The 24,396-nt window shown below is 38.9% G+C and overlaps 1 protein-coding gene across 1 annotated transcript in view; it reads right to left on the bottom strand.

Moving 5' to 3' along the window:
- The window catches only part of SYNE1 (spectrin repeat containing nuclear envelope protein 1), a 780,519-nt gene that overhangs the window by 347,651 nt on the left and 408,472 nt on the right, over nt 1–24,396 (bottom strand). The window contains 5 exon segments of the mRNA XM_053711805.1: nt 644–799; nt 1,161–1,478; nt 20,613–20,777; nt 22,550–22,693; nt 24,046–24,199. Of these exon segments, the coding sequence (XP_053567780.1) occupies nt 644–799; nt 1,161–1,478; nt 20,613–20,777; nt 22,550–22,693; nt 24,046–24,199 (937 nt within the window).

The raw sequence follows: 24,396 nt of genomic DNA on the forward strand, positions 1-24,396 counted from the left end.
ATCTAAGTTAATCTGTTATGTTCCTTTACAGGTTTTAACACCACTAGCAAAAAAAAAAAAAAAATGTGTAATTTGGATAGCCATATTAAAAATCAAATTTATGTTAGAACAAAAAATTCAGAAAATATTCTTTACATTCATTTACACAACAAAAACAATACATAGATGAAAAAACAAAACACCTAATCACTAGTATATGTATGTAGAAGTCAAACACTGGCAAATTTGTAAATTATTATGTTGACAATTGCAATTTAACCTTCTGAGGAAACAATTAAACTCATACAAGGACAACTGTATATAGTCATAGGTAGAATAAACTAAAACATTAGCCCATAGGTAACATTCTAAGAGCCATGCTGGACAACTATTGGAATGAAGACATCTGAAAGTTCCATTTGAGATTAATTTGTTCTTGTTAATCTTTTAATATTTGATTGTTAAATGCAATATTTGAATTAATAGGAAAATTAACATTTTTATTTGTTTGTTCCTTTTTTTTTATTGTAATGTTTAATGTTCAGCAAACATTCAAAATTAGTTTAGAATAAACTAATGCAGCTAACGTTGGTTCTCTAAAACCCTGATCTAAAAGTTATTGCCCAGAGATATTATATTTTTGTCTTGCCCTTAATTGCTTTACCAATATGTGTAGGATGACAGCCTGATAGCGAGACGTGAGCATGGTTGCAAAACTTCCTATTCGGCTGCTACTTCGGCCTTCCTCTAACACCTGCTGGGCCAGCGTTCCCACTTCCTCTACCTCATCTTTGTAAACCATAACTTCTTCATGCCATTTCTAGAGCAGACAGTAAAAAAATATAATTTTATTAGAAAGCAAAATTGCAAAACATTTTTTTGTACCTTTTAAAATGATTATAATAAAGATGCAGTTATTTCAATTTTATTAGTTTTTCTTTCAACATGTCACGTTTTTTACCCTTTGAGTATAATATATTAATTTTCAGCTCTGATTTCCAACTTTGGCAGGACATTTTTTTAAATCAGTGGCATTTACTAAGAAATGAAGTGGGGAGGTGCTCAGAAATAGGAAGCATTTGAGAGTATTTCTGTTACAGTACAGTAAAGTGCTAACATAATGAATTTACAGGATCAGAGGAGAAGTTATATCTCATATATCATAACGATTAAATGCTTACCTTCATTTGTTGTAGCTGTATCTCTTTGGTTGCTCTATCAGACTGACGTCCCGTTCTAATATTTACTTTACCCTCGATGGATGTTAACCAACTATCTGTCTTCTGAAACTTCTTTTCCATCAGTTTCAGCCTACTCAAGGTGGCATTGATCTGACTTCTAGTCTCTGTCAATCTCTGTTGATACACTTGCCAATCTTGCTTCAGAGACTCAAGCTCACGGTCCTCAGTGTGAGGAATACCCCATGGAATGACTTCTTCCCTTATGTGGAGTGTAGAGTTAAGCAAGGCCTGTCCTTCTGCACAGCGCACCTGCAACTCCTGAATGTAATAATAGTGAATAACACAGTAACTAAAAATCTATATATACATCTATTAATCTGAATTATGATAATGATCAGACTACTCAGGCACCTATAATGTACAATTTTTGCTTTTTTGATAAAGGCATTTCTTGTTCTTAAAATAGTATGACTTTTTGGCGTCATTACAATTGTAGGTATATGTTTACCATAAATATTTAATACAATTATAATAATTGAATCCAGTAATTCATGTCATGTCATGTCAGTTTTTATTCCATGCCCTGGGCATGGATGATCTCATTCAAAAGCTGTCTGGTCCATACACAACACAAAGCCACTTAAATGGACATGAAACCATTTTTTTCCTGTCATGATTCAAATAGAACATTGAATTTTAAACAACATTCCAACTTACTTCTATTGTCAATTTTAGTTCATTCTTTTGGTATCCTTTACTGAAGAAGCAGAAATGCACTACTGTGAGGTAGCTAAACGTATCTTTAAGCCAATGACAACAGGCATAGATGTGTAAACACCAATCAGCAGCTAGCTCCCAGGTCCTGAACCTGCCTAGGTACACTTTTCAACAAAGGACACCAAAAACATAAATTATGCTTACCGGATAATTTAATTTCCATCTGTATGAGGAGAGTCCACGGCTTCATTCATTACTTGTGGGAAATACAGAACCTGGCCACCAGGAGGAGGCAAAGCCACCCCAGCCAAAGGCTTAAATACCTCCCCCACTCCCCTCATCCCCCAGTCTTTCTTCCTAGGGAACAAGGAACAGTTGGAGAAATATCAGGGTATAAATGGTGCCAGAAGAAAAACAAAAGAAATTTAGGTCCACCCAACAAAGAACCGGGCTGGAGCCGTGGACTCTCCTCATACAGATGGAAATTAAATTATCAGGTAAGCATAATTTATGTTTTCCATCTTAATATGAGGAGAGTCCATGGCTTCATTCTTTACTTGTGGCAAACAAATACCCAAGCTCTAGAGCAGCGGTTGCCAACCAGTGGTCCATGGACCACTGGTGGTCCACGAGAGGATGTTGGTGGTCTTTGACACCATCAAGCAGGAATTGATCTCCTCTAATGGTGTCACCCCTGTCACGCCGCAACTCCCTACAGTGCCTGGCTGGACATCAGTGAAAACCGACGGAGGAGTTAAATTACAATCTCCCTACGCACGTTGCGTAGTACTGCGCAACTTGTGTAGCTAGATTGTATTTTTAACTCCGCCCACCTGGCACGCTGCTAAAAAAAAATCATGTTAGTGGTCCACGGGATTCATAATTGTGAGTTTAGTGGTCCCTGTGGTCTGAAAGGTTGGCGACCCCTGCTCTAGAGGACACTGAATGAAAAAAAAAAAACCGGGAGGGTAAAAGAGAGGCGGACCCTATTCTGAGGGCACCACAGCCTGCAAGACCTTTCTCCCAAAAGCTGCTTCCGCTGAAGCAAACATGTCAAATTTGTAAAACATTGAAAAAGTATGTAAGGAGGACCAGGTAGCCACCTTACAAATCTGTTCCATAGAAGCCTCATTCTTGAAGGCCCAAGAAGCAACAGCTCTAGTTGAGTGAGCCGTAATCCTCTGAGGAGGCTTACGTGCTGCTGTCTCATAAGCCAAGAGAATCATGTCCTCAGCCAAAAAGATAGGGAAGTGAAAGAAGCCTTCTGCCCTTTGCACTTCCCCGAATAAACAACAAACAATGCTGAAGTTTGTCTGAAATCCTTCGTATCCTGAAGATTGAATTTCAAAGCTCGAACCACATCCAAATTATTAAGTAACCGTTCCGTTGAAGAAGAAGGGTTAGGACACAAGGAAGGAACTACAATTTCCTGATTGATGTTGCGATCAGACACAACCTTGGGGAGAAATACCAACCCAGTACGAAGGACAGCCTTATCGGCATGAAAAAACAGGTAAGGAGGCTCACATTCAAAGGCCGCCAACTCAGACACTCTGCATGCCGAAGCAATAGCCAGTAGAAAAAGAACCTTCCAAGACAGTAATTTAATGTCAATTAAATGCATAGGCTCAAACAGAGCCCTCTGCAAAACCCTAAGAACCAAATTCAAACTCCAAGGAGGAGCAGAATGTCTAAATACAGGCCTGATTCTGAACAGAGCCTGAACAAAAGACTGTACATCAGGAAACTCAGCGAGCTTCTTGTGTAACAACACAGATAGAGCTGAAATCTGTCCCTTTAAAGAACTGGCGGCAAGTCGCCTCTCCAAACCGTCCTGGAGGAAGGAAAGGATCCTGGATACCTTAACCTTATGCCAGGGATACCCACGAGTCTCACACCAGTATAAGTAGGTAATCCACACCTTATGATAGATGTGCCGGGTGACTGGCTTCCTGGCTTGTATGAGAGTATCAATCACACTCTCAGAAAACCCTCTCCTGGCTAGGACTAAGCGTTCAATCTCCACAGTCAGCCTCAGAGAATCTAGATTTTGATGCACAAAAGGACCCTGTACCAGCAGATCTCTGCGACAGGGCGACCTCCATGGAAGAGACGATGACATCCTTGATCCGCAAACCACATCCCTCCCTGGTCACGACGGAGCATTCAGAATAGTCAATGCTTGCTCCTGCTTGATGCGGGCCACTACTCGAGGTAGAAGTGGTAATGGTGGAAATATGTAGACTAGGTTGAACCCCCAAGGCACTGCTAAAGCATCTATCAGTTCTGCCTGAGGATCTCTAGACCGATACCCATATTTAGGTAGCTTGAAATTGAGTATAGACGCCATGAGATCTATCTCCGGTGTCCCTATCTGTTGCAAAGCTCTACAAACACTTCGGGATGAAGAGACCATTCACCCAGATGAAACTATTGTCTGCTGAGAAAATCCGCTTCCAAGTTGTCAACACCCGGTATGTGGATTGCTGACAGCGAACAGTTGTGGGTCTCCGCCCATTCCAGAATCCGAGATACTTCCCTCATGGCTAGGGAGCTTCTCATTCCCCCTGATGGTTGATGTAAGCCACCAAGGTAATGTTGTCCGACTGGAATCCGATGAACTGGGACAAACCCTGGAGGGGCCAAGCAGTCAGAGCGTTGAAGATCACTCAAAGTTCCAGGATAATGATCGGAAGAAGTGACTCCTCCCGATTCCACCTGCCCTGTGCCTTCCTGGCACCCCAAACAGCTCCCCATCCTGAGAGGCTCGCGTCCATAGTCACAATCTCCCAGGGTGGTCTCTGGAAGGATGTCCCCTGAGACAGCCGATCTGGACATGGCCACCAAGAGAGGGATTCTCTCGCCCAGGTGTCCAGAGAAATCTGTTGGGATAGATCCGAGTGATCGCCGTTCCATTGCCTCAGCATGCACAACTGAAGAGGTCTGAGATGGAACCTGGCATATGGAATGACATCTATGCTGGATACCATGAGCCCAATCACCTCCATACATCGGGCCACAGATGGCCTTGAGGAGGTCTGAAGGGCAAGACAGCTGGAGACAATTTTGCAATGTCTCTGGTCTGTCAGGAATATCTTCATGGATATGGAGTCTATTATCGTGCCCAGGAACTCCACTCTGGTACTGGGAACCAGAGACCTCTTTCCTGAGTTTATCTTCCATTCATGAGATGATGAAGAAGAAGTAGAAGAGCTCTCGAATGGTCCTCTGCCAGCCGGCAGGACAGAGCCTGGACCAGGATATCGTCCAGATAAGGCGCTACTGCAATATCTCTGGATCTCGCCACCACGAGCAGAGCTCCCAGAACCTTCTTAAAGACTCTTGAAGCAGTAGCCAGACAGAATGGGAGAGCTACAAACTGGAAGTGCTGGTCCAGAAAAGCAAATCTTAGGAACTTGAAGGGATCCTTGTGTATTGGCACATGAAGGTAAGCGTCCTTCAAGTCTATCGTATTTCTGAACTGTCCCTCTTGAACTAAGGGCAGGATAGACCTTATTGTCTCCATCTTGAACAGGACCGACAGAAACTTGTTTAAGCACTTTAGGTCTTCTTCTTTGGGACCACGAAAAGGTTTGAATAGTACCCTAGACCTCTTTCTGCTAGAGGTACTGGTACAATTACTCCTAGAAAGGCATCTTGTTTCTCTGGTTTTACAATAGTTTTGACAAGAGGAATCTGCCCCTGGGAGGGTGAGATTTGAAACCTATCCTGTAACCCTGGGCAAGGATCCTGCACGTTTCTCATCCAAGCCACCGCAAAAAGATATAGTCTGCCCCCTACGAGATCTAGAGACGGATCGGGGGCCCCCCCTTCATGAAGATTTTGTCTCGGCGGGCTTCTTGCTCTGCTTGCCTTTATTCCAAGATTGAGATGGTTTCCAAGATTCCTTGGATTGCTCAGGCTTTGCGGCAGGCTGCTGTCGCTGGGACTTGTCCGAACGAAAGGGACAAAAATTAGGACCCTTAGGCTTATTCTTCTTATCCTGCGGTAGAAAGGCACTCTTGCCCCCTATGATCGTGGATATGATAGAGTCCAGGCCTGGACCGAAAATAAACTTTCCCTTAAATGGAAGGTAAAGTAATCTAGATTTGGACGTCATGTCAGCAGACCACGACTTCAACCACAGAGTCCTCTGGGCCAGAACAGAAAAGCCTGATGTCTTGGCATTCAAGTGAATATTCTGCATATTTGCATCACAGATAAACAAATTAGCTACCCTCAGAGCCTTAATTCTTTCCTGTATCTCATTGAGAGGAGTTTCCACCTTGATCATATCTGACAGAGAGTCACACCAATAGGTAGTGGCTCCCACCACTGCAGTGACCGCCGCTGCAGGCTGAAATAAGAACCCAGTGTGTTGAAACATCTTTCTTAACAGGGTCTCTAATTTCTTATCCCTGGGTTCCTTAAACAACAAACTACCCTAGACTTGGATAGTGGTGCGCTTAGCGAGCATGGAGATAGCTCCATCCACCTTAGGGACAGATCCCCACAATTCTAGCTGAGAGTCAGGAACCGGGAACAATTTCTTAAACGAAGAAGAAGGGGAGAAACATGATCCAAGTCTCTCCCATTCAGTCTTAATAAAATTAGCCATCTTTACGGGAACCGGGAAAGTCTGGGGCACCACCCTGTAATGCACCAGAGTCCTCCATAGCTTGCGCCTTTAATATGGACTATAGAAAAAATAAATGGCACCTTTATACCCCAATGGCCGGGGCACTCACCACCTCCTATGACCCAGGCCCACAGAGAAATCGCTTTGTCTCTTGTAACCGACAGTCAGGAAAAAGGAAGAAAATGGGGCCACACCCAGCCACATGGAGTGCCATGCAGGACCGCCCCTGCAGCCGAGAAAAAATGCGCCAAACTAAACAGGCTGCGCAGTTCAGCAAAATGAAAGACGAACCTGACTGTTCACACATTACCAGAGCCACATCTCACACATGTCGCAGCAAAAAACACAATAAAGCAATCATGTATAAATCCCCCCTGTTCAATAATCTCCTTCCAGAGATATTAACCCTTGATTCTATACAGATAAAGGAGCCACACTGTGACCCTGTTTTCTTGCCTTATCATATATGTATAAAAAATGAAACGATCTTACCAGAATCTATGCCGTGGAACAGGAACACGGCCTCTCAAGTTTGACAGTGTTGTAGCTTCGCTCAGAGGCGTAACTAGAAACCACAGGGCCCAGGTGCAAGAATCTAAGAAGGGGGCCCCCCCCACCACCCCACCACCCCTCCCCCCTCCACCCCTCCCCCCTCCAAAAAAAGGTGAATTTAATACATATTTTTTTTTATTTTTACATTTAACACAGGAAAAAAAAATGTGAATCAGATTACATGTCTGCAAAAGGAGGTACCCTGTGCCCACAGTCTGTGAGATGGTCTGACCCCCTATTACTGTATATAGTGACACTGTTTAACCCACCAGTACTGTATATAGTGAGTTAGTGACACAGTCTGTAATCATTCCGGTGAGATGGCTGGCCTGACCCTACACGCCCAGTACTTTATAAAGTGACCACAGCAGTCAATGACATGGTCTAGCCCCCCTTACTGTATATAATGGTACTGTATAGTGACACTGTTTACCCCCTGCCCCCCCATGCTGTAGTAACAAGGTCTGTAATTTGCTGGTTCCACAAACATGCATAAACACACACATACATGCATAAATACACACACAGTCACACCATACACACACACATAAACACCAATGGGTAAAACAGAAACACTATCCCTGTAGTCATGTCACACTCGCATGATATCAGTGCAGGCAGTGGTAGGTTAACGTTTTTTATTAAAAAAAAAATTTTTTTTTTTTTTTTAACCCCTTAACCCCTTAATGACCGGACCATTTTTCAGTTTTCTTACCCTTAATGACAATGGCTATTTTTACATTTCTGCAGTGTTTGTGTTTAGCTGTAATTTTCCTCTTACTCATTTACTGTACCCACACATATTATATACCGTTTTTCTCGCCATTAAATGGACTTTCTAAAGATACCATTTTTTTCATCACATCTTATAATTTAATATAAAAAATATATAAAATATGAGGAAAAAATGGAAAAAAACACACTTTTTCTAACTTTGACCTCCAAAATCTGTTACACATCTACAACCACCAAAAAACACCCATGCTAAATAGTTTCTAAATTTTGTCCTGAGTTTAGAAATACCCAATGGTTACATGTTGTTTGCTTTTTTTGCAAGTTATAGGGCAATAAGTACAAGTAGAACTTTGCTATTTCCAAACCACTTTTTTTCAAAATTAGCGCTAGTTACATTGGAACACTGATATCTGTCCGGAATCCCTGAATATCCCTTGACATGTATATATTTTTTTTTATAAAAGAGAAAGCACTGAACTATTTCCCAAAATGAATACACTGTATCTGTGTCAGACACAGGCTTAAGGGAATAAGTGATGTGTTTGAATTTTCTGAACCAGGGGAACTGTATTCATTCAGAGGTAAGTCAGGTGTAGTAATTGTGTATACAAATATATGCAAAGTTCCAATGAGTCCTGTAACCCCTATTTTTTCACAGCCCCTTTATTTATCAGTCAGTAAAGAAAAATCCCACTGTATCGATATGTAGTGGTAATTTTTGTAATGGAAGTCCAATCAAACACATCAAATTACAAGAAACTCACTCACCCTCCTTCTTTCGTATAGGGCCCTGGAAAATGGCATCGCTGTAAATCACTGCATAGTTGAAAATACCTTCTGTTTGGTACATCCAGTGAGAGAGAGTGCTTGTAATGCTGCTGGGAGCGGTTTGAAGCCTGGGCAAACCGCCAAACAATGATACAATCAAAATACTTCCACACAGGTGAAAAAGGTTCCAGCAGTAAATGGATCGAGAAAAAAAGAGGTTTAAAAGTATATCCTTTATTAGTATCCGTAAAAAGTATACTGTGCAAGTATCACAGAAACAAACTTTGCAGTATCACAGCCAGTAAGCTAGTCAGCCCAAAAGCTCTATATCTAACAGACCAACATGTTTCGTGCTGGTACAGCACTTCGTCAGGGATAGTGAAGGGTTAACTGTTCACCTGTTAAATGCATATTGGGTCCAATCGAAACTCAGCAACTTTACTCTGTCCAATAAGGAACAGGATACTGAATTCAAATTGTGTGTCATACAATGCTTCATTTGTGTGTTTAGCTTGGACCAAAGCTGCAGCAACAGGTGTTCAATATAAGACTAATCATTAGTTGTACATACATAAAAAATAACAGAAGATATAGAGCTCAATGATGTAAATGAATTCTTAATGTGGATAAGATCAAAAACAGCACAATTAAATATCCTCATATAGTTAACAGCACCTCATCCCAGTCGCCATATGCTGCGCCAAGGCAGCAAACAAGCACAGTCAAACAATTGTATACAAAATATGAATGCCAAACTTCATACCATATTATGCTGAAAATCAGCTAAGTAGCTGAAAAATATATAATAGTGATGTAATAGTGGATACATAAACATCCTTACATGAGTGTACAGAGTATACTATGAGATATACACTATAAACTATAAACTGCAAGGTTAAGTTTTTTTAAAAGGAAATATGCTGAGTATTTTTTGTATTTTTTTGGTTTTTGGTTATCCTTATTAATCTGACCTGTAGAGGGACTAGTCCGTAGTGCATTAAGCGAACTAGGTGCATATATATGCATGTATCTTTTAAAGGGGTATTCTCTATATTATTCCGCTTTTTGCATTCTTATTATTCAGACCTGTAAAGGAATCTGATTCCTTATAAATAGAGAAACTAAGTGCTGCTAAGTTATTAGAGTAGAATCCCTAACGCATGAATAAGTTTAACCATTTGATTTGTTCCTGCATTGAATTCCCTATTGGCAGTGCAGATGATCGTTAACCTCATATCTGCTTAAAGGGACCTGAGACATGTCATATTATATTCTCATCATAAAACAACTATGTGGTCCAGTAGAAAAAGTGAATTTTGTGTGTATTATTCTAGTGATGTGTATTCAAACTTATATTTTTCCGTGATAAAGATGAAAAAAAAGAACAAAAAAGAGAAAAGAACAAGTGAATTTGAGATCTTATAATAAAAAAAGTGAAAATATAATTCCAAATAAAATGGAAGTTTAGTGATAAAATTAATAATAATAATGACACCTTTATGTGTCAATACCAGATCTTAACTATGTAGATCCTTAGTGTGTGTGCTTCGATTTGAACCCACTGAACTTATAAAAATCTAAAATAATTATTTAGAGATTGTAATAGTTGTTTATCCTATGAATAGTTTTAAATCTGATTTTTCGTTGATACCTATTGGAGCTCCTGTTTGTAACCTGAATATCCAATAGGTTTCACTTTTATTTAGTTTATCATGTCTATTTCCTCCAGTGTTTAGTTTGGGAACATAGTCAATGGCTTTGAATGAAAAATATTTATGTGGTTTTTCGCAATGTGACCTGAAGTGCTTAGCCACCGGAGTCTTAGGCTCCTTATCTGATAGAGATAAGAGATGCTCCCTTATTCGGTCTTTGAGCATTCGAGAGGTACGACCTGTGTATTGTTTCTTACATAATTTACAGGTAATTAAATATACCACAAAGATCGAATTGCATGTCAAATTATGTTTTAATTTAAATGTTTCACCAGTGTGATAAGATGCAAACGAAGAATCAACTTCAGCGTATTCACATGATTTACATGGAATGGTGCCACATTTAAAAAAACCTAATTTTGGTTCTAGCCAGGTTCTCTGAGCATTGTTAATTTTTTTTATCAAAGTGCCTTTTTAGATTATTACCAATATTCCTTGCCTTCCTGGATACAAATTTTATATTATTTAAAATGTTACTATCAAGAAGTTTGTCTTTTTCTAATATGGCCAAGTTTTTCTTTATTACTGCACAAATTTGTTGGTATTGACTACTATATTTAGTTGAGAAGACTACACTTGAACCTGAGTAATCGTTTTTTTGTGTTATCTTGTCTGTTAGTAATTCATGTCTGTGATATGTTCACCAATATGTTCTTTTTATAACCTCTTTATAAAAAGAACATATTGGTGAACATATCAAATGAAGTCCTATCCATGGACAGACATGAATTACTAACAGACAAGATAACACAAAAAAACGATTACTCAGGTTCAAGTGTAGTCTTCTCAACTAAATATAGTAGTCAATACCAACAAATTTGTGCAGTAATAAAGAAAAACTTGGCCATATTAGAAAAAGACAAACTTCTTGATAGTAACATTTTAAATAATATAAAATTTGTATCCAGGAAGGCAAGGAATATTGGTAATAATCTAAAAAGGCACTTTGATAAAAAAATTAACAATGCTCAGAGAACCTGGCTAGAACCAAAATTAGGTTTTTTTAAATGTGGCACCATTCCATGTAAATCATGTGAATACGCTGAAGTTGATTCTTCGTTTGCATCTTATCACACTGGTGAAACATTTAAATTAAAACATAATTTGACATGCAATTCGATCTTTGTGGTATATTTAATTACCTGTAAATTATGTAAGAAACAATACACAGGTCGTACCTCTCGAATGCTCAAAGACCGAATAAGGGAGCATCTCTTATCTCTATCAGATAAGGAGCCTAAGACTCCGGTGGCTAAGCACTTCAGGTCACATTGCGAAAAACCACATAAATATTTTTCATTCAAAGCCATTGACTATGTTCCCAAACTAAACACTGGAGGAAATAGACATGATAAACTAAATAAAAGTGAAACCTATTGGATATTCAGGTTACAAACAGGAGCTCCAATAGGTATCAACGAAAAATCAGATTTAAAACTATTCATAGGATAAACAACTATTACAATCTCTAAATAATTATTTTAGATTTTTATAAGTTCAGTGGGTTCAAATCGAAGCACACACACTAAGGATCTACATAGTTAAGATCTGGTATTGACACATAAAGGTGTCATTATTATTATTAATTTTATCACTAAACTTCCATTTTATTTGGAATTATATTTTCACTTTTTTTATTATAAGATCTCAAATTCACTTGTTCTTTTCTCTTTTTTGTTCTTTTTTTTCATCTTTATCACGGAAAAATATAAGTTTGAATACACATCACTAGAATAATACACACAAAATTCACTTTTTCTACTGGACCACATAGTTGTTTTATGATGAGAATATAATATGACATGTCTCAGGTCCCTTTAAGCAGATATGAGGTTAACGATCATCTGCACTGCCAATAGGGAATTCAATGCAGGAACAAATCAAATGGTTAAACTTATTCATGCGTTAGGGATTCTACTCTAATAACTTAGCAGCACTTAGTTTCTCTATTTATAAGGAATCAGATTCCTTTACAGGTCTGAATAATAAGAATGCAAAAAGCGGAATAATATAGAGAATACCCCTTTAAAAGATACATGCATATATATGCACCTAGTTCGCTTAATGCACTACGGACTAGTCCCTCTACAGGTCAGATTAATAAGGATAACCAAAAACCAAAAAAATACAAAAAATACTCAGCATATTTCCTTTTAAAAAAACTTAACCTTGCAGTTTATAGTTTATAGTGTATATCTCATAGTATACTCTGTACACTCATGTAAGGATGTTTATGTATCCACTATTACATCACTATTATATATTTTTCAGCTACTTAGCTGATTTTCAGCATAATATGGTATGAAGTTTGGCATTCATATTTTGTATACAATTGTTTGACTGTGCTTGTTTGCTGCCTTGGCGCAGCATATGGCGACTGGGATGAGGTGCTGTTAACTATATGAGGATATTTAATTGTGCTGTTTTTGATCTTATCCACATTAAGAATTCATTTACATCATTGAGCTCTATATCTTCTGTTATTTTTTATGTATGTACAACTAATGATTAGTCTTATATTGAACACCTGTTGCTGCAGCTTTGGTCCAAGCTAAACACACAAATGAAGCATTGTATGACACACAATTTGAATTCAGTATCCTGTTCCTTATTGGACAGAGTAAAGTTGCTGAGTTTCGATTGGACCCAATATGCATTTAACAGGTGAACAGTTAACCCTTCACTATCCCTGACGAAGTGCTGTACCATGTGAAACATGTTGGTCTGTTAGATATAGAGCTTTTGGGCTGACTAGCTTACTGGCTGTGATACTGCAAAGTTTGTTTCTGTGATACTTACACAGTATACTTTTTACGGATACTAATAAAGGATATACTTTTAAACCTCTTTTTTTCTCGATCCATTTACTGCTGGAACCTTTTTCACCTGTGTGGAAGTATTTTGATTATATTTTTTTTTAGAAGACAACCCAAAGTATTGATTTATGCCCATTTTGGTATATTTCATGCCACCATTTCACTGCCAAATGCGAGCAAATAAAAAAAATTGTTCACTTTTTCACAAATGTTGTCACAAACTTTAGGTTTCTCACTGAAATTATTTACAAACAGTTTGTGCAATTATGGCACAAATGGTTGTAAATGCTTCTCTGGGATCCCCTTTGTTCAGAAATAGCAGACATATATGGCTTTGGCGTTGCTTTTTGGTAATTAGAAGGCCGCTAAATGCAGCTGCGCACCACACGTGTATTATGCCCAGCAGTGAAGGGGTTAATTAGGGAGCTTGTAGGGAGCTTGTAGTGTTAATTTTAGCTTTAGTGTAGTAGACAACCCAAAGTATTGATCTAGGCCCATTTTGGTATATTTCATGCCACCATTTCACCGCCAAATGCGAGCAAATAAAAAAAAAAGTGACATTTTTCACAATTTTAGGTTTCTCACTTAAATTATTTACAAACAGCTTGTGCAATTATGGCACAAATGGTTGTAAATGCTTCTCTGGGATCTCCTTTGTTCATAAATAGCAGACATATATGGCTTTGGCGTTGCTTTTTGGCAATTAGGAGGCCGCTAAATGCTGCTGCGCACCACACTTGTATTAAGCCCAGCAGTGAAGGGGTTAATTAGGTAGCTTGTAGAGAGCTTGCAGGGTTAATTTTAGCTTTAGTGTAGAGATTAGCCTCCCACCTGACACATCCCACCCCCTGATCCCTCCCAGACAGCTCTCTTCCCTCCCCCACCCCACAATTGTCCCCGCCATCTTAAGTACTGGCAGAAAGTCTGCCAGTACTAAAATAAAAGGTGTTTTTTTTTTTTGTTTTTTTTGTTTTTTTAATTATTCAGCTGTGATGGACCCTTGCCTTAACCCCCAACCTCCCTGATCCCCCCCCAAACACCTCTCTAACCCTCCCCACCTACCTAATTGCCACCATCTTGGGTACTGGCAGCTGTCTGCCAGTACCCAGTTTTCCCCAAAAAGTAAAGTGTTTTTGCATTTTTATTTTTTCTGTAGTGTAGCTGCCCCAACACCATTTCTCGCCATTAAATGGACTTTCTAAAGATACCATTATTTTCATTATATCTTATAATTTCCTATAAAAAAAATTATAAAATATGAGGAAAAAATGGAAAAAAACACACTTTTTCTAACTTTGACCCCCAAAATCTGTTACACATCTACAATCACCAAAAAACACCCATGCTAAATAGTTTCTAAATTTTGTCCTGAATTTAGAAATACCCAATGTTTACATGTTCTTTGCTTTTTTTGTAAACTATAGGGCCATAAATACAAGTAGCACTTTGCTATTTCCAAACCATTTCTTTTCAAAATTAGCGCTAGTTACATTAGAACACTGATATCTTTCAGGAATCTCTGAATATCCATTGACATGTATATATTTTTTTTTAGTAGACAACCCAAAGTATTGATCTAGGCCCATTTTGGTATATTTCATGCCACCATTTCACCGCCAAATGCAATCAAATACAAAAAATCGTTCACTTTTCACAAATTTTTTCACAAACTTTTGGTTTCTAACTTAAATTATTTACAAACAGCTTGTGCAATTATGGCATAAATTGTTGTAAATTCTTATCTGGGATCCCCTTTGTTCAGAAATAGCAGACATATATGACTTTGGCGTTGCTTTTTGGTAATTAGAAGGCCGCTAAATGCCACTGCGCACCACACGTGTATTATGCCCAGCAGTGAAGGGGTTAATTAGGGAGCATGTAGGGAGCTTTTTGGGATAGTTTTAGCTTTAGTGTAGTGTAGTAGACAACCCCAAGTATTGATCTAGGCCAATTTTGGTATATTTTATGCCACCATTTCACCGCCAAATGCGATCAAATTAAAAAAAAAGTTAAATTTTTCTCAATTTTAGGTTTCTCACTGAAATTATTTACAAACAGCTTGTGCAATTATGGCACAAATGGTTGTAAATGCTTCTCTGGGATCCCCTTTGTTCAGAAATAGCAGACATATATGGCTTTGGCATTGCTTTTTGGTAATTAGAAGGCCTCTAAATGCCGCTGCGCATCACACGTGTATTATGGCTAGCAGTGAAGGGGTTAATTATGTAGCTTGTAGGGAGCTTGCAGGGTTAATTTTATCTTTAGTGTAGAGCTCAGCCTCCCACCTGAAACATCAGACCCCCTGATCCCTCCCAAACAGCTCTCTTCCCTCCCCCACCCCACAATTGTCCCCGCCATCTTAAGTACTGGCAGAAACTCTGCCAGTACTAAAATAAAAGGTATTTGGCCCTTTTTTTAAAAAAAAAAGAAGCATATTTACATATGTTGATGTGTATGATCCCCCCTTAGACCCCAACCTCACTGATCCCCCACCTAACAGCTCTCTAACCCTTCCCCTCTGCCTTAATGGGCGCCATCTTGGGTACTGGCAGCTGTCTGCCAGTACCCAGTTTTGCAAAAAATGTGCCTTTTTATTAAAAAAAAAAGCCCTTTTCTGTAGTGTAGCTTTCCCCCCCACCAAGACCAACCCCCCACCCCTTCCAGATCCCTTAGATTATATTTTTAAAGTTTAAACTTTCTTTTTTTTTTTTTACTTTTTACTTTATGTTTTTCTGTAGTGTAGCGGTTCCCACCCGCTCCCGCCCGTGCACGCGCCCGCCCACCAACCCCCGTGCACGCGCGCGCTCCCGTGCGCGCCCCCGTGGGTCCCGCCCCCGATCCCGCCCCCCTCCACTCCATACAGAGCATCGATGGCCTCCCACCCGCCTCCCACGTAAGCTCCCACCCACCAACGATACCGGCCATCGATGTCCGGTGCAGAGAGGGCCACAGAGTGGCTCTCTCTGCATCGGATGGCCAAGGGGGGTTATTGCAGGATGCCTCCATATCGAGGCATCACTGCAATAACCGGAAAGCAGCTGGAAGCGAGCAGGATCGCTTCCAGCTGCTTTCCAGACCAAGGACGTACGCCACACGTCCTCGGTCATTAAGTGTATTTTTTTTGAGGACGTGTGGCGTACGTCCTTGGTCGTTAAGGGGTTAAGCTGGGCCCCCACCCTCAGGGGCCCAGTCGCACCTGCGACCTCTGCACCCCCTGTAGTTTCGCCCCTGGCTTCGCTCCTGACATGGACTTGAGTGGTAGAAAGCAGGCAGTGAAACTCGTCAACACTGATTGTTTAAGGAGCTGTTAATACTAGTCTGGATGATTTCACAGAAAGACTCTCCCTGCTTCTCCAGACCCTAACATTCGTCAATGCTCTCACTGAGAGGCTGATAAGACTATTTAAAACTCCAGTCCCATTCCGAAGAGTACTACCCTAAATAAGAGACTACTCCGAATCTTACGACACTTCTCTGCCATCCTCCTGTGACGAAAGGCAAAGAATGACTCGGCGATGAGGGGAGTGGGGGAGGTATTTAAGCCTTTGGCTGGGGTGTCTTTGCCTCCTCCTGGTGGCCAGGTTCTGTATTTCCCACAAGTAATGAATGAAGCCGTGGACTCTCCTCATATTAAGATGGAAAGAACGAAGCAAATTACACAATAGAAGTAAAATGGAAAGTTGTTTAAACTTGTATGCTCTATTTGGATCATGAAAGAAAAAAAATAGGTTTTCATATCCTTTGAATTGGGATGCAAGGAGCAAAAAGTGCATTAACAGAGACTATTGTCATATGCCGAATTTTAACTAAATTGACAGATCCGTGTCGGTCAGTGTGGTAGAGAAGGTGAAAATTTAGGCATGTTTTATTAAATTGGCACATTGTTTACTAACTGTAAAATGCACAGTATCATTGCTGTTATATTGGGAAACTCGTTTTCATTTAAAAAAAATGTTTTTTTTCTTTTAGACGTTCCACTAAATAGTTTATTTTTTCTCACTGGTGGTCACATCAACATTTTACTTCAAAATTAATAGAATATCTTCCATTCTACAGTACATTATTTTACTAGAAAATATATTAAAATGACATATTTGTTTTGATGCTATTTGTAGCATCAGAAAAATGAAAAATCAGACTCAACAAGTGTGATATTGAACCCTGTTTTAATGTTTTGTATTTTTGTTTTGTGTACCATTTTCCCCTACTTTCAAAAAGTTTAAAAAAGTGATGCTTTTTTATCCATATGGCATTCATTGTGTGCTTGATTTTTTTTTAAAATAAAAAATACACATTAAGAGTATGGGGCCGATTTACTAAAATGGCGAATGGGCATGATACGATGTAGCATACACTGTCGGCATTCATCATTGCACAAGCAGTGCTGGTGCAATGCCGTCCTCTGCAGATTCGCGGCCAATCGTCCGCTAGCAGGGGGTGTCAATCAGACCGATCGTATAGGATCGGGTGGATTGATGTCCGCAGCCTCAGAGCAGGCGGACCAGTTATGGAGCAGCGTTCTTTAGACCGCTGCTTCATAACTACTGTTTCTGCGGAAACAGGGGCATCAAGCTCCATTCGGAGCTTGATAATTTGGCCCCTAAGAGTAAATGTAACATTAATGCAATGTTTGCTTTTAAAGTTTTTTTTTTTTTTTAAACAACAATTTTGTTCATCCAATCAAAGGCCGCAACAGACGAGAAGTTTGTTCCGCCCTGTATTGGGTTTACCTCTAATTGGCTGATCAGAGCTAGAATGTGTAAAAAAATGCACCTGTGAGGTAGTAGCAGAGTGAAGAGTAAACATTGCAGATAAATTTGCATTTCTAAAGCAAAAATAAAATATGCAAATTATTTGTTTTTCCCATACTGCACCTAAAAATGAAACTGATGCTTTAAAGTTAATGCATCATTTCTATGTTCATTTAAGTGACAAAGTGACTAAGCATTTTTATACAGGTCATCGTTGTACAGGTGATATTCAGCATATATAGGCAAAATGAGTGACCTTATTAATACTACATCCTAATTTAACCCCTTTACCCAAATTGACGTATATATACGTTGTGCGGTACTTTGGCTATCGTACCACACAACGTATATATATATGTCTGTGCTTCAGGAAGCTCCAGCAGTCTCGGCTGTTAAATTAAAGCCGAGAGCTGGAGTTCCTGAAGCTTCAGACATCTGCCGCATATGGAGCCGGAGAGCGATCTGTGCTCCGGCTTCATATGAGGGCAGATGCCTGATCGTTACACACACAGTGTCACCGTCTAACTATCTATTGCTGGTGCCAGTGGAGGTGTGGGCGGGAGGCGGGTGTGCGTCTCAGCAGCGGAGGGGGAAGGGAGGGGGAGGGCCCTACACTGCGGAAAAAATAAAGGCGGAGGTGGGGGGGACACTACGATACACAAAATAATAATAAAAAAAGAATTTACTGCCAGTACCTAAGATGGTGGCAATAGTTAGGGCAGGGGAGGTTTAGAGAGCTGTTTGGGGGGGGGATCAGGATGGTGGGGGGTAAGTGGGCATCTTACACTGCAGAATATATCATTTGTTTTATTATTTAAAAAATTACATTTTCATACTGGCAGACTGTCTGCCAGTACCTAAGATGGGGGGTGACCAGTGGGGGGTGAGGGAGGGCAGAGAGCTGTTTGGGAGGGATCAGGTAGGGATCAGGGGTTGGGAAGTGTCAGGTGTGAGGGTAATCTCTACACTAAAGCTAAAATGAACCTTTTAAGCTACCTAGTTAACCTCTTCATTGCTGGGAATAATAGAAGTGTGGTGCACAGCTGCAATTTCCGGCCTTCTAATTACCAAAAAGCAATGGCAAATCTATAAATGTCTGCTATTTCTGAACAAAGGGGATCCCAGAGAAACTTTTACAAACATTTGTGCTATGATTGCACAAGCAGTATGTAAATTATTACAGTGAGAAGCCCAACGTTTATGGAAAAAAGTAAAATAAAAATTATATTTGATCACATTTGAGGGTGATATGGTGGCATGAAATATACCACAACGGGCCTAGATCAATACCTTGGGTTGTCTACTTAAAAATATATATATAGTTTTGACAGGTAAGTAAAAAAAAACAAGGCTTTATTTCTGTTTAAATGGAGTAATAGCAAAAATGCTAAAAATTCTCCGGTATTTTGGGCAAGTTTTTCTCTGAAACTCCCGTTAATGAAGGGGTTAAAGGGACAGTCTAGTCAAAATTAAACTTTCATGATTTAGATAGGACATTCAATTTTAAACAACTTTCCATTTTTCTTTTTTCATCTAATTTCCTTTGTTTTCTTGGTATTCTTTGTGGAGAGCAGAACCAAGGTAGGCTTATATGCTAATTTCTAAGCATTTTATCTGTGCATTTTGACAGTTTTTCACAGTTAGACACTGCTAGTTCATGTGTTTCATATAGATAAAAATTGTGCTTACTCCCGTGAAGTTATTAAAGAGTCAGCACTGACTGGCTAAAATACAAGTCTGTCAAAAGAACTGAAATAAGGGGGCAGTCAGCAGAGGCTTAGAAACAACGTATTCACAGAGGTAAAAAGTATATTAATATAACAGTGTTGGTTATGTAAAACTGGGGAATAGGTAATAATTAAACCAAGTGTCTTTTTTTTTTTTAGTTTGGTCCTTGGATTACCTGTCTACCACAAGCCACTCAATGTAAGCAGATAATAATTAATAACTTGTGTAGATAAGTAATTTGTCTATTAAAAAAAAAAAAAGTTTTTGCAAATTAAGAATACTAAATAACCATATATTTAGTTCTAGCTTTAGATTTGTAATATATATTTCCATGATGTATATCTGTTGATTAGCAATCTGCACTGAAAATACTGACATCTACTTAAAGGGCCATTATAGTTATAAAATGACATGCTATAGAGCTTGCCATTTTATAATTAGCGATTACGCAAAGATATGTGTTTAACTCCCACAAACTGTTTAAAGTACCGCACTGGACTTGCAGAGCACGGCTGGTCCTAAACAGAAACATATTCTGATCCAATCAGCAGCGCTAGTAGTGGGTTTAGTGCAAAGGTTAAACACATAGCTTTGCAGTGTTGCTAGTGAGGAAAGCATTTATTGTGCACAGATGATATGTACATATGTCCTGTTTTCAAACACCACGCCTGATCAGAGAGCTAGTGGTGGCATGCATTTGTTAATTATTGAGAAGCATAAGTTATTATTGACACAAAATACGCTCTATAGGCAGGTGCATACATACATATGCTTCATACACAGAAAAAGCAATCACATTTAATTTTGTAAATACATATGCATGGTAAAAACATTGTAAAAACATTTAAATTCAAAACTAAAATGCATTAATGTGCATTTCCATTTTGAGTTTTAATGACACCAAAGGTGAGATTAAGAGAAATATTATTTTCTTTTTTGCTTGTTCCAAGCAGTTTATTTACAAGATTTGAAAGGTTACTAATGAGCGAGCGCTTCATATGATAAATACTGCCGTACAGAATTTGCGTGATTACCTGCAAGTCTAAGAGAGTATTTTCATACATCTGTGTATCTCCATCAAGATGCATTGAGCAATCTAACTTCTCAGTCTCTTGTTGCAGCCATTCTTCAAAACCTTTAAGCCCTTGTTGATAATCTTGATGGTCTTTTACTATTTTTTCCAGCTTCAAAATTGCTTCCTATAAAGAATAATAAATATCATCACATGCACAATATTTGTGTTAGTTTTACATAATGTCTACATTAAAGGGACAGTAAGCATTTTGTCATTACAAGGCATATCTGTCTTGTTGCTATAGAATAACATGTAAGACAAGGCTTAATGTTTTTAACCCTTTGAGTGCTAAGCACTTTCCCACCTGGGTGCTAAGATGAATTTATGTTTTTTACATAAAACATTTTGTAACTTTTGTTTTATTTATTTTTTACAGATCCCCAATACTTATACTGTTAGGCGATTACCTTTCCAACGGTGGGTCTTGGGGGTCTGTAGCTGCTTAGATGCCTGAGATACAGGCGTCTAAGCAGCATGCCCCCTTTCCCTATACTTTACATTGTCCAATTTAAATAAAGTTGCACAGTGACGCCATCACGTCATTGCGCATGATGTCACTGCGCAAAACATGAAGGCCCGACGATGCCTGTCACTATACAGGCCCGATCGCCGGGGTAGGAGTGGGTGGAAGCCTCCAGATCTCCCTCAAGGTAGGAGAGTGCTAGCGACGGCTCTGAGCCGTAATTAGCACCTGAGTGAGACAATTTGCGATGGCTCAGAGCCGTCGTTAGCACTCAATAGGTTAAAACAAATTAACATCTGTTTTACTGCAATTATTTTTCAACAGCCAAACTCCACCCACCATTTGCCTTATTTGGAAGAGCCAATCGGGGCTTTAGTCCAAGAACAACATGGCTAGTCACTGTAGTAAAGTTAGTATAAAATGCATTGTTTTGCAGTTGTTATCTAATAAAGCCAATTAGGAATATATGTAGCAGGGTGAGCCTTGAGAAGTCACTGGGTGCATTTCAAGTTCTGAGAAATAGAATGTGCTCAATTTTTAAAGATAAATTAAGATGTCCATATATCGTCTTTATGGATGGATATAATATAGGAAAGTTATTTTCTGTGAAAGGCACATCTGGTCTAATTGAGGCAGTACCTGGGTGGGTATATGTCCGACTATTTAGTACCATCTTTTCCTAGTTGAGCGCCTCTTTCCTTAAAACATATGCAAATTGCTATTTGGGACCTAGTCTCCCTAAGGATAAAGGGGACAACTAGATGTGGACTTCCAGCCCAGTATGCCTAGAGTCTATTCCTAGTTGAGCCCATCCTTCCAGTAAAATATATGTCTGTATCACTCAAGTTGTTTAAAGGGACAGACAAGTCCAAAAAAACTTTCATGATTTAAATAAGGAATGTAATTTTAAACAACTTTCCAATTTACTTTTACCACCAATTTTGCTTTGTTCTTTTGGTATTCTTAGTTGAAAGCTAAATCTAGGAGGTTCATATGCTAATTTGTTAGACCTTGAAGACTGCCTCTAATCTGAAATGACCACTAGAGGTCATTAGTTAATGTGTTTCATATAGATAACATTGAGCTCATGCACGTGATTTTACCCTGGAGTGAGCACTGATTGGCTAAAATGCAAGTCTGTCAAAAGAACTGAAATAAGGGGGCAGTTTGCAGAAGCATAGATTAAAGAAAAATCACAGAGGTAAAAAGTGTATTTCTATAACAGTGTTGGTTATGCAAAACTAGGGAAAATTATCTTTCTTTTTAAACTCTGGTGTTGACTGTCCCTTTAACTTTATTTTTGGATGTTGTGCCATTAGACAATTTCCAGTGTGGCCTCTTATTACTATGTCACACACTTATGTGTACACTGTCCAGCATCTCATATGACTTAGATATACATTTGCAGTGCAGTCATCGTGCTCACGCTTTACCTTTGTCTTTTCCTTAAGGGAGCTGTAACGTTCCTGAAGATCCTGCAGCTCCAATTGGGTGACGTAATGTTCAGTCATGCTAGATCCTTTCATCTCTATAGTCGCTAACAGGCGGCCATGGCTCAGCACTTCTTCATTTAGTAGCTGCAACAAAGAAATACTATGTTCATTTTCTGCCAATAAAATGTGTTGAGGGGTATTAAACTGCAGTCCTTGAGTGCTGGAACACAGTCCAGAATTTAGGAATCTTGGTGCAATTAAAGGGACATGAACCCCGCATTTTTTCTTTCATGATTTAGAAAGAACATGCGATGTTAAACAACTTTCTAATTTACTTCTATTATCTAATTTGCTTCATTCTCTTGATATCCTTTTGCTGAAAAGCATATCTAGATAGGCTCAGTAGTTGCTGATTGGTGGATGCACATAGATGCTTTGTGTGACTGGCTTACCCATGTGCATTGATGTTTATTCAACAAAGGATATCTAAAGAATGAAGCAAATTAGATAATAGAAGTAAATTGGAATGTTGTTTAAAAATTGGATTCTCTACCCGAATCATGAGACAACATTTTTGGGTTTAGTGTCCCTTTAAAATCCTTGGGTTTCCTTCATATTGATTATTTCATATAGGCTCAAGGAATGCACAGTTTCTGATTGGCTTATCTAGGTAGCCCAATAAACTCAACACAGAACATAAGATGATACATAGTGTAAAATAAAATTGTATAACTTGACCAGCCAGAAAGGCACCTCTCACAGACAATGTGCCACTGGCATTTGAGATCCATTTTTGACAACACTGGTCTAGATTACAAGCTGAGCACAATTGATAACAGGTGATGCATTATTTTGAGTTTGGCCTAAAACAAACAATATTAAAAATTGTTGGTTAAAATGCATTTCAACCAAAGCAAAGTGTTTAACCAAAGTAGTTTAACGCACCTGGTACTTAAATAGCACACACTATTTATAAAGCATAGTTATTGCGCTCATAGGTTAAGTGTTGTGCTTGTGTACAATTTGAAATACTTTTCGCATTTAGCTCTTTTGAAAACCAGGTATTAACTATCATTTCTTGCTATTGTGAATTCAAAAACATGAAAGGTGTACATCAGAAATGTTGCACTCAATTAGCTTAGCACTAGAGTGTTATCCGATATAAATTTTAGCGCGGGCGCTCATAGAAAGGAAAGAAATACACCTGTGTTATCTGATATAAATATTGTAGTGCACACATTATACTACCACATGCAAGATATATATATATATATTTATATAGATACACACTTCATTGATGTTGGCACTGCATGCCACTTTTTGCGTTACACTTGTAATCTGGTTCGCTGTGTTTAATTAATGTTTAAAATGAGAGAATAAAGATCAGTCCTAGTTTGACTGGCAATAAGGTGTGTTAAGGTATGATTTTTGGATTGCTAGAAAAAGCTTTCAGTACAATTGTTGGCAAATAAAAAATATAATCAAATTGTGTATACCTTAGCTTTACTTTGTGCGGCAGTTTTATCTCTTAGTACAGTATACTGTTTTTCTGAAGTATTCAGCTTCTCTTCCACACCCTCCATCCAAGTGGAAAACTGCCTGACATCATCTTGGTAGCTGGTCCATTTAGAAAGGGCTCCTTCAAGTTGACTGCATGGGGGGAAAAAGTATTGAAGCTTGGTCCAGTTAAAAACTAGCAATATGAAGTGTTGTTACAAAGTATCAATGTGGCAAAAACAGCCCCAGCATCTTATGTTAAAGGGACAGTTTAGTCCAGAATTGTTATTGTTTAAAAAGATAGATAATCCCCTTATTACCCATTCCCCAGTTTTGCATAACCAACATGG

Source organism: Bombina bombina, chromosome 4 (assembly GCF_027579735.1).
Source record: "Bombina bombina isolate aBomBom1 chromosome 4, aBomBom1.pri, whole genome shotgun sequence".
NCBI classification, from domain to species: domain Eukaryota; kingdom Metazoa; phylum Chordata; class Amphibia; order Anura; family Bombinatoridae; genus Bombina; species Bombina bombina.